General features: G+C 63.9%; 2 protein-coding genes across 3 annotated transcripts; one reads left to right on the top strand and one right to left on the bottom strand.

Moving 5' to 3' along the window:
- The first annotated feature begins 2,080 nt into the window (after positions 1 to 2,080).
- On the top strand, positions 2,081 to 4,227 carry NR2C2AP (nuclear receptor 2C2 associated protein). Of its 2 annotated transcripts, XM_027664331.1 has the most exons (6): positions 2,081 to 2,130; positions 2,764 to 2,810; positions 3,071 to 3,161; positions 3,255 to 3,360; positions 3,602 to 3,669; positions 3,931 to 4,227. In XM_027664331.1, the coding sequence occupies exons 2-6, from the start codon at positions 2,770 to 2,772 to the stop codon at positions 4,045 to 4,047; spliced, it is 423 nt and encodes a 140-aa protein (XP_027520132.1). In that variant the 5' UTR covers positions 2,081 to 2,130; positions 2,764 to 2,769; the 3' UTR covers positions 4,048 to 4,227. The 2 variants fall into 2 exon arrangements, with proteins under 2 accessions (XP_027520132.1, XP_027520131.1); XM_027664330.1 differs by lacking the exon at positions 2,081 to 2,130 and having other exon boundaries at positions 2,624 to 2,810.
- Positions 4,228 to 4,616: 389 nt separating this feature from the next.
- RFXANK (regulatory factor X associated ankyrin containing protein) lies at positions 4,617 to 9,470 on the bottom strand (the record flags this gene model as incomplete). Its single annotated transcript, XM_027664206.1, has 9 exons — positions 4,617 to 4,936; positions 5,242 to 5,322; positions 5,453 to 5,519; positions 6,284 to 6,409; positions 7,335 to 7,435; positions 7,657 to 7,722; positions 7,918 to 7,998; positions 8,715 to 8,783; positions 9,290 to 9,470. Coding segments are annotated over 9 exons (831 nt in total), but the record flags the coding sequence as incomplete, so codon positions are not given.
- Positions 9,471 to 10,050: the final 580 nt, after the last annotated feature.

Below are 10,050 nucleotides of genomic sequence, written 5' to 3'. Positions count from 1 at the left end.
CCCCCCCCCCCCAGGGATGCAGGGATGCCCAACTTCCCTCCTAACCCACCAGCAGGATGCATCGATTTTATTTTCTGTTTCCATGGCAACTGCCTCCTTCCCTTCCCCCTTCCGGCAGCCGGACCCGCTCCTCGCCCTCCGGCAGCACCCACCCTGCACCCGGGGCACGGGCTGGGACGCAGCCCCTCCTGGGCATCTCCGGGGTGGCAGTGCCACCAGCTCACCCCTGTGCCCTCCGCGGTGCCAGCGGGGGATTTGGGGCCGGCGTGGGACAGGAGGGACCCCAGGACAGCCCCTCCCTGCCAGCAGCAATGATCGGCGGCGGGGCTGGCGGGACGCTGTGCTGGCTCATTAGCCAGGGCGGTAATTGTGTCCCCCCCGTGTGGGGACACCGAGCAGCATCTCCCGGTGGCAGAGCCGAGCTCGTTAATGGCACATCCCACCCCTCACAGCTGCTCACACTCGTGTGCCACATCCCCGGCCCCCCCGGTGTGGGGACACCGGCACTGCCACAGCCCGGCCGCGAGCCCCTGCCTTCCCCCCTCGGGACTAAAGGTCAGCCCGCGCCTTAAAACCAGCGTTAGAATAACGTGACTATGATTATATCCCGTATCCGCCCCATTCCAGAGGCTCCCACCCATCGCCACCGTGCCCGGCTCCTTCCCCAGCACAGAGATGCCACCACATTCTCATTCAGCATCGATTACAAACCACATCGGGCTGTGCCAAATCCTGCTCCCCCCCCCGCCCTCCCCCGGGACCTCCCGACCCCCCTCTCGGGGGGGTTTTATCCATGAGAAAGGCCCATCCCGGAGAACAGGCAGAGCCCTGTGCGGGCAGCGCGGCCGCTGAATTCCGCCCGCGCCGCATCCCCCCGGGAATCTCCAGGGCTTTCGCGGAAGCGGAATTCAATCGGCACAAGCGATTAATTAATTAATGGTGAAGGGGCACAAGACCCGCTTCTTCTTCGGAAGTGGCTCCCGGGGCTGCTCAGCAAACCCCACACGCCGGCACCCGCCGCACAAAGGGCACCGGCACCCGCTTCCTGCGCCCCGGAGCCCGCCGGGAGCGGGGGGTTTGGATCCCTGCCGGCGCCTGCTTTGGCACCGGCCCGTCCATCAGCTCCTGGATCAATGGCCAAGCCCCCCCGGCGGGCGGCGGAGGGCCGGGCTGGCCGGCAGCCGGGAGCCGGTGGCGATGCCAGGCCCGCGGGCACGGCCCCGGCGCGTTCCTCGACAGCCAGAGCGGGGCCCGGGCCGCGATCCCGCAATCCCGGGGGATGCGCTGCCTCCCGCTCCCCCGCGGGGCTGGAGGGGCCGGGGGGCGCTGGGCTGAGGGGGGAGGGAGTACCGAGCTGTCTGTCCCCCTGTCTGTCCCCCTGTCTGTCCCCCGGCGCGCAATTAGCCCGGGGGCAAATGAGGCTCCTGCGGTTTTTGACCCAATTTCTCCGGCGACTCCCGGCGGGAGAAGGAGGGGAGGAGGGAGGAGGGAGACGGAGCCCGTCACGCGTGTGCTGGTGTGTGTCACACGTGTGAGTGAGCACGCTCGGGCACACACGTGTGTGCTGGGTGACAGTATGTGCTCCCTGCAGGGATACAGGGATGAGCAGGATTGCTGGGCCGTGTAAGGATTCTGGGATCTGCAGGGATGTGCAGGGATGTGCAGGTATAGGCAGGGATGTGCAGGTATAGGCAGGGATGTGCAGGGATGTGCAGGGATGTGCAGGGATGTGCAGGGATGCAGGGATGTGCAGGGATGCAGGGATGCGGGATTCAGGGATGCAGGGATATACAGGGATGCGGGATCCAGGGATCCCTCCCACCCCTCACTCTTTCCCTCCCTCTCGGTCTCTCCGTTGCCGGTCCCACCTTCAGCGCTGCCCCAGAGGGTCCCCGCGCCCCCCGCCGGGTCCCCCCTGTCCCGGGAAGGGGGTACCCCCGATCCCAAGGACACGCGGGGTCGGGATGGACGAAGCTTTGGCAGAGGGGGCGAACACGGGGGGGTCCCGGGGCTGCCCCGCGGGGCGCGGGGGGGTCCCCGCAGAGGGGAGGGCGGAGCGGGAGGAGGGCAGGGGGGAGGTACCGGACACCGGGAACGGGGAAGCGGCTCCACCTCTTCCTGCGGCGGGCGGTGAGTGCGGGGATGGCCCGGCGGGACGGGGGTGGGCGTGGGAGCGGTACCGGGCGGGGGGACGGCGCTACCAGGGGTCCCCATCGCTGTGCGGGTGTCCCCGATGCTGTCCCAGGGTCCCCGTCGCTGTCCGAGGGTCCCCTTTGCTGCCTCGGGGGTCCCCAGTACGATCCAAGGGTCTCCATTCCTGCCGAGGTGTCCCCAGTGCTGCTTTGGCTGTCCCCAGTGTTGCTCAGGGGTCCCCAATGCTGCTCAGGGGTCCCCAGTATTACTCAGGGGTCCCCAGTACGATCCAGGTGTCCCAGTGCTGCTTAGGGGTCCCCAGTGCTGCTCGGGGGTCCCCCAACACTATCCAAGGATCTCCGTTCCTGCCCAGGGGTCCCCAGTGCTGCCAGAGTGTCCCCAATGGTACTTGGGGGTCCCCAATACTATCCGAGGGTCTCCATTCCTGCCCAGGAGTCCCCAACACTGGCAGAGTGTCCCCAGTGCTGCCCAGGGGTCCCCAGTGCTACCAGAGTGTCCTCAATCCTGCCCAGGGGTCCCCAATCCTGCCCAGGAGTCCCCAACGCTACCAGAGTGTCCCCAGTCCTGCCCAGGGGTCCCATGTCCCCTCCCCTCGGGGTCTCTCCCCAGGCCGCGATGCCGCTGGAGCCCCTGGTCTGTGCTGACACAACCACGCGGTGAGTGCTGGTCCCTGCCGGGTGTCCCCCGGTCCCTGCCAGCTGTCCCCCGGTCCCTGCGGGGTGTCCCCTTATCCCTGCCGGGTGTCCCCCAGTCCCTGCCGAGTGTCCCCCCGTCCTTGCTGGGTGTCCCCCGGTCCCTGCCGGGAGTCCCCCGGTCCCTGCCGGGTGTCTCCCAGTCCCTGCCCCCTGTCCCCGCTGCCCCCGGGCCCCTGGGAGGGTCTCATGCCCCCAGCCTGCCCCCTGCCCTGTCCCTGCAGGGTGAGCTCGGTGCTGAACCGGGACGTGAAGCAGTTTGGGAAGCAGCACATGTTCGACGCCAGCGAGGAGACCTGCTGGAACTCGGACCAGGTTTGGGGGCACGGGGATGGGGGAGCCACGGGGGTGGCACAGGAGCCCCGCTCTGCCCCCTCTGTGACATCCCTGTGTCGTTCCTGCCCCCAGGGCACGTGCCAGTGGGTCACCCTGGACTTCCCCCGCCCCGTCAAGGTCTCACAGCTCCAGGTCCAGTTCCAGGGGGGATTCTCCAGCCAGCTGTGCACGCTGGAAGGTGACGTTTGGGGGTACCTGGGGGTTCCCCCTGCCTTGCTTTACCCACACCTGGGTCCTGCAGGCGGGGAAGGGAAGGCCCAGAGGGATTTGTTGGCCGTTCCCAAAGCCCAGGAGGGGCTGAGGCCGTGGGCTGGAGCAGCTCCCAGGGTGGACAGCGAGGAGCTGGGGGGTCTCGGGGTGCTGGGAGGATTTCGGGACAGCCTCCCCAGCACCTGAACCTCCCCCCTCATCCTCCACAGGCTGCAGAGCAGGTGAAGAGCTGGTGAAAATCTCCGAGCTGTACCCCCAGGACAGCCATGCCATGCAAATATCCTTTGCCATGTGTGGCCCCCCCTCAGAGCCCCCCGAGGCTGTGGAGGGGCAGGGGGATGAGGGCACAGTTGGGAACCTGGTGGGGCTTTGCCACTGCCAGAGCTGCTCAGCAGAGCTGGAGCACCCGGGCTGTGAACCCCAGGGGTGCCCACTGGGAGCAGGTCTCCCACTGCCTGTTCTATTCCTGTTCTATTCCTGTTCTGTTCCTGGTTTATTCCTGTTCTGTTCCTGGTTTATTCCTTCACGGGCCCTGCAGAGGTTCCAGGTGGAGGAGACGGTGCTGGACAGGCTGAAGATCACCTTTGAGAACAGCACGGACTTCTTTGGGAGGATCGTGGTCTATCACCTGGGGGTGCTGGGGGAGAGGCTGTAGGACACTGGGGGGGCTGCCCCCACCCCTGGGGGGCTCTGAAAACCTGCCCAGCTGCCCCCTGAGGAACCCACATCCCCAGGGATGGCACTGACAGAGGGACACTGCCCAGGGATCCCTGTGGGATCGCCTGGGGGGGACTCGGGTGTGCAACCAGATGAATAAAGGGTGTCCCTGCTCCCTCCTGGCTGCTCCTTGGGAAGTGGCCCCCCAGGACTGAGCCCTCGGGGGCTTGGAGGAGGAGGGAGGAGGAGTGTCCCCTCAGGAGTGTCCCCCTGGGCCGTCTGTCACCTTTGCTGGCCACCCCTGAACTCCTGCCCGGGCTGGCAGCGTGCCAGGGCTGTGCCACATTCCCACATTCCTGGCTGCCAGGGCGATGCTTCCTGCAGGATTTTCCTCCTTCCTATGCCCTGCTTCCCTGGCTGGGTGCAGGGGAGGCTTGGCAGGTTTATGGGAGAGGATACCAGGGTTTCGGGGCAGGGGGTTGTTGGCCCAGTTCCCCCCCCCGTGGTTCCCCAGTAAGTGGGACTGGGAACAGGGGCTGTGACAGGCCAAGGCAATGCACAGGGCTCTTCCACAGGGCTGCTTTAGGGTTTAATTCCAAAAATGGGATCCTGGGATACACAGAGCAGCTGAGCCTGGACAGGGCATTCCCAGCTGCCCTGAGGAATGAATGTCCCTGGGTGTGAGCACCGGGGCTGTGCCACCCCTGGGAGAGCTGTGGATCCATGGAGGGCAGGGATTCCTGGATTCCTCCACGTGCCCCTTGCCTGCAGCATCGTGCCATGGCCCATTTCCTGGTCCCAGAGCAGAGCTGGGGCTGCAGCCCCGTGTCACTCCAGCCCCTTGTTCTGGAACAGCTTCAGGATGTGGTTCTCGATGACCTGTTGGACTAAGGGAGGGAGAGAGGTGGCACCCGGGCAAGCCAAGCCTGTGAGGAGCCACTGCTGCTGTGGGAAGGAGCTGGGTCACCGTTTTGCTTCTGTTTCCTGATGGAAAACCCCCTTCTCCAGGGGCCTGTCCCCACCTGCCCAGTCCCAGCCCTTATCCCCAGGGTTGGGAAGCGGAGCCCGAGGATCCGATTTCCCTGGATTGATGGCAGGGCTGTGGGGGGAGGTCAAAGCAAGCCCCAGGCAGTGCTGGAAGCTGGGAATCACCTGGAGGTTTTCCAGGGAGGGAAGGGGAGGGGACACCTGCCTTTCTTGTGGCCCAGGGCCACGGCCAGATCCATGGGGGTGTAGCCGGAATCCGCCTCCTCCGTCAGGTCAGCGCCGTGAGCTGTGGGGGGAGAGCAGGGCAGGGGGGAGTGAGGGGACCCCCAAAAGCTGCCCCTGCACCCCCCCAGGGGTGTGTCCCTCTCTTCCCGAGGCGGGGGAGCAGCAATTCCAGGCTCAGGGGTTCCCCTTACCCAGCAGGGCCTCCACACACTTGACGTGGTTCCCGCGCACGGCGTAGAGCAGGGGGGTGCCACCGTTCTGGGGACAGGGGGGACAGGGACGGTCACTGCTGAGCTCCCACAGCTCCTGCTCCTCCCAGACAGGGAGGCCCCGACCTGCTGGGGTCCCCCTTCCACCCCCTACCAACCTCCAGGCTGGGATCCCCCTCCTGCCCTTTTTCCCAGCTTCCCAGGCTGGGACTCGCTGGGATCCCTCTTACACCTTCCCCCAGTTCTGGGTTGGGAACCACTGGGATCCCCCTCTCACCCTCTCCCACCTCCAGCTGGGACCCACTGGGATTGCCCTTCTGCCCTCTCCCAGCTCCAGGTTGGGATCCTCCTTCCACCCTCTCTCAGCTCTGGGGGGAATCCCCCTTTGGCCCTCTCCCACTGCAAACCCCTTTCCATCCTCTCCCAGCTCCAGGCTGGGATTCACAGGGATCCCCCTTCTGTCCTCTCCCAGCTCCAGGCTGGGATCCCCCTTCCACCCTCTCCCAGCTCCCAGGAGGTTTTATTCTGGGTTTATTATTATAAAACCCATTATAAAACCCTGCAGGTTTTATTCTTCCCTGTGTTGACACAATAACTTTCAATCTGTGTCACTGTTAAAAATCACCCCAACCTCTGCTCATGTGGGGGTTTCCTCGTGGAAAAAAAATCCATTTAAAACGATTATCCTGGTTAATTTATGGGAACAACCACAGGAGCAAGGCTGGGAGCCTGGGAAGCACCAGGCTGGAAGGATGGGAAACGAGCTTTGTGGAGGCCTGTCCTGGTGGCCCTGGTGGCCCTGGTGGCACTCACCCAGTCGTAGATGTTGATGTCCACGTTCCTCTCCAGCAGCAGGGTGACAATGTCCGTGTATCCCCCCATGCTGGCCAGGGACAGGGCACTCTCCCTCTCCTTGGCCAGGGCGTGGGGATCAGCCCCCTGGGAATGACACTGGGGTTGGTCCTGGCAGGTGGCAGAGCCCTGGGACACCCTGGGGGGGCTCATCCCAGAGCCAGGTCCCCACAGGGGACGGGGTTCACACCTTCCCAGCCAACCAAAAATCCCTCCTGGCCAAAATCCTTGCTGGGCACGTTTTAATCATCACCAAGCATCTCATGTGAGGCCTAAAAAGCCCTTCTCCAGTGTCCTGATGGATCCTGTCACTCAGCATCACCAGGAAGAGCATCCCTGGCCTGTCTGGATGCCTGCACAGTATCCAGGGTCTCTTTTGCACTGATTCCCATGGAAAACCTCCCTGCCCTCCAAGCCCTGCCAGCCCCGGGCCCCTCCTGGCCTTCATCTGGGGATGCATCACCTCATTTATGGGGGTTCTGTTCGTCCCTCTGTCCTGCTGCTGATACAGGAGCAGAGCTTGGTCGGTGCTTCCCAGAGCTGTGGGTGCTTCCCAGCCCTTGGATCCAGGGGGATGTGGGAGCAGCCCCCTCCAGAGGGCGGGATGTGATCCCTGCTCCCTCCCCCGGGCTGCAAACCTGGCACTCCTGGGCTCCTGAATGGCCACCACACCTCACTGAGCACAAATCACAGGGCCCTGGTGATAAACCCGATCCCAAATGAGCAGTGAGCAGAGATTTAATTACAGATTGGAGGGACCCAGTGATAAACCCGATCCCAAATGAGCAGTGAGCAGAGATTTAATTACAAACAGCCCCTCCTGGCTGGGGGATGAGGCTCTGAGTGCTCCTGGCCAAGCTCTCGGCCCAAGGGGCACCCAGCAGCTCCTGCTTGATGCCAAGGGAAAGCCTGGCTGAGGAGGCACCAGGACGGTGCTGGACAGTTTGGGAGCCACTGGGATTGGGGGTGGGAAGCTCCCTGTTATCCAGGGGCTGCCTGGATAAGGCCTTACCCACTCCAGCAGGTGCCGGACCGTCTCGATCTCCCCGAAGGCAGCGGCCCAGATGAGGGGGGTGAAGCCTCTCTCGTCAGGTTTGTTCACCAGGTTCTCACCTGCACAGACATGGGGGGACACTGAGGGGAAAGGAAAAGCCCCCTCTGCCCCCTGTCGTCCCAGCAAACCCAACAGAACCTCCCCAGCTGGCTGGAGTCGAGGATCCTTGAGGTCTTTTCCCACCTTAACGATCCTATGGCTGGATGAAAACCGAGCTGGGGGTGTGGGGGTCACCAGCCAGGACCTGGCAGGACCTGGGCTGAGAGAGGGAGCCACATACCCTTCCGAAGGTGCTCCTTCAGCTGGATGAGCTCCCCTTGGGCAGCGAGTTGGTGGATGGACAGTGCTGGGGGAGAGAGGAAGGATTCACCCACCGGGACAAAACCCTTCCCCAGCTGCAGGTGGGTCCCTGGCCCCAAAAATCCCTCCCTCCTGCCACTCAGTGGTGTGAAGAGCAGGACACAGAGGGTCCCCCCCGTGTCCTGCTGTCCCTCTGTCCCCTCCACACCCCCTCTGGGACCCTCTGCCTGGTGGCACTCACTGTCCAGCGTGGCTGGCAGGGCTGAGACCTCGTTGCCTCGTTGCCTGTTGGTCAGAGTGTTCGAGTGTTTCAGGGGGAAACCTGTTCCAGAGAGAGGAGAGAGGGTTCATTCTCTACTTATTTATTCTCTACTCATTTCAGTTTTATTCTCTATTTTTTTATTCTCTGCTCATTCAGGTTTCATTCTCTGCATTTATTCCCCGTGCACAGGGAGGAGCTGCTTCCTGAAAGCTCAGGCCTCATCCAAAGCTGTTCCCTGGCAAAAACCGAGTCCTGCAAAAACAGGGATCAACCCCCTGCAAGTAAAAACCCTGGAGAATGAGGTTTGACCAGTGCACGGCACCAAGAGCTGAGCAGGGAGATAAACCAGCCCCAAGAGCTGCCTGAGGAGGGACAGGATCCATCCAAGGGGGAAGCAGGGACCTGGAATTAAGGGCATAAATGCACATGTGCACTCAGGTCCATCCTCCTATTTCCTGCCCTTGGGAGGCTCCACTTGGAAATCCCAGCGTGCTTGAAGCAGTTTTTAATCAGGGAAGCCCGTGGAAGGGTTTTCCCAGCTCCAGTTCCACTGTGTGGAGCTGCAGCGACCTCTCACTGCTGGCACGAGGCAGCACCAAGGGCTGAGGCTGGGACTGGTTTTGGGAGGGCCTGGAGCTGGGAATGGCTCTGGGGGAGCCTGGAGCTGGGAATGGCTTTGGGAGGGCCTGGCAGCAGTCAGGGACTGTTCTCCAGCAGATCTGCTGGGCTGGGAGGACCCGGGGAGCTCCGTCTCCCTCTGGCTCTGCAACACTCACCGTCCAGGGCCGGCAGCTCAGCGCTGCTCTGGGCGTCCAGCGAGGGGTTCCTGGGGGTCTCAGCTCCACCTGCAAACCAGGGCGGCTCTCAGGGACCCTGGGGGACCCCACACCCCACGTGTCTGAGCCCAGGGGGGGCTCCAGGACAGCTGGGAGTGGGACAGGATTTTTGGGGTGCCCTGTGCAGGACCAGGATTGTTGGGGTGCCCTGTAGAGGACTAGGATTGTTGGGGTGCCCTGTGCAGGCACAGGGGGTTGTTGGGGAACCCTGTGCAGGCACAGGGGATTTTTGGGGTGCCCTGTGCAGGGCCAGGATTGTTGGGGTGTCCTGTGCAGGGCCAGGATTGTTGGGGTGTCCTGTGCAGAGCCTGGATTTTTGAGGTATCCTGTGCAGGCACAGGGGTTGGATTGATGATCCTGATGCATCCCTTCCCACTCAGGATACTCCACAATTCCCAGTCTGGCAGGGACCGCACTGTGCCCACCCCAGGGCAGAGGGCACCTCGATCCCCTGAATCCCGATTTACAGTGGGGGGCAGGATCCCGGATCCACGCATCCTCCATCCCAGACTCACCATCCCCTCCGTCCCCCGCATCCCTGCTCTCCTCCAGCTCCTCCTCCTCCTCCTCCTCCTCCTCCTCCTCCTCCTCGTTTTCATCCCGTTCCCCCCCAATTCTCGCCCTTTTCCTTGGTGTCCCCGTGGCTCGGGGTGGGGGGTCTTGGGGGGGTCTCCGCGACCCCCACCAGCTGCTCCTTCACCCTCGGGTGGGGGGACACCTGCAAGAAAGTGTTGGGAAGAGGGGGAAAAGCGGGGGGAAAGCGGGGAAATGTGGGACACCCCCACCCCAGCACCAAGTCCTTGCGACCCCCAATCCGCGGCACAATTTGGGGGTCCCCCCCTTGCCCCCCCCCCCCCCCAACCCCACCCCCCCCCCCGCTCAGGGAAGGGGGACCCCCCCATTCCCCAATATTCCTCCCCAGCCCCTCACCGCGGTCTCCGCTCCCTGTTCCCCGTTCCCGGGAAGGCTCTGGGGGAGGGAGGATTTTGGGGTGTTTCGGGGGGTCCCGTCCCGGCTCCACCCGCCCGCTGACGATGGGGGAGGGAACGCGGCCTTAAAGCGACAGGGATGGCGGGGACAGGGTGGCAGAGGGGCGGCGAGACCCCCTCCCCGGCCTTGGGGACACGTGGGGGACATCTTGGGGACACTCCCCCTCGCCCCCCCCTTTATCCCTTATCCCGCCCCGGACAGCGGATTCAGCCCCCAGAGCACGGGAATGGGAGTATCCAAACACCCACAGCGCCACGGGGGGCTGTGAGGGGACACGGGGGGGTCC

This window comes from Corapipo altera, unplaced genomic scaffold, assembly GCF_003945725.1.
Source record: "Corapipo altera isolate COAL_440 unplaced genomic scaffold, ASM394572v1 96, whole genome shotgun sequence".
NCBI classification, from domain to species: domain Eukaryota; kingdom Metazoa; phylum Chordata; class Aves; order Passeriformes; family Pipridae; genus Corapipo; species Corapipo altera.
This window is presented reverse-complemented; position numbering and strand designations above follow the sequence as displayed.

Excerpts from the sequence above, each read along its gene's own strand:
- NR2C2AP (XM_027664330.1), top strand. The coding sequence starts at position 2,734 with ATGTCCCCTCCCCTCGGGGTCTCTCCCCAGGCCGCGATGCCGCTGGAG. Across the intron at positions 2,811-3,070 it reads TGTGCTGACACAACCACGCG|GGTGAGCTCGGTGCTGAACC; the intron begins GTGAGTGCTGGT and ends CTGTCCCTGCAG. Across the intron at positions 3,361-3,601 it reads CCAGCTGTGCACGCTGGAAG|GCTGCAGAGCAGGTGAAGAG; the intron begins GTGACGTTTGGG and ends CATCCTCCACAG.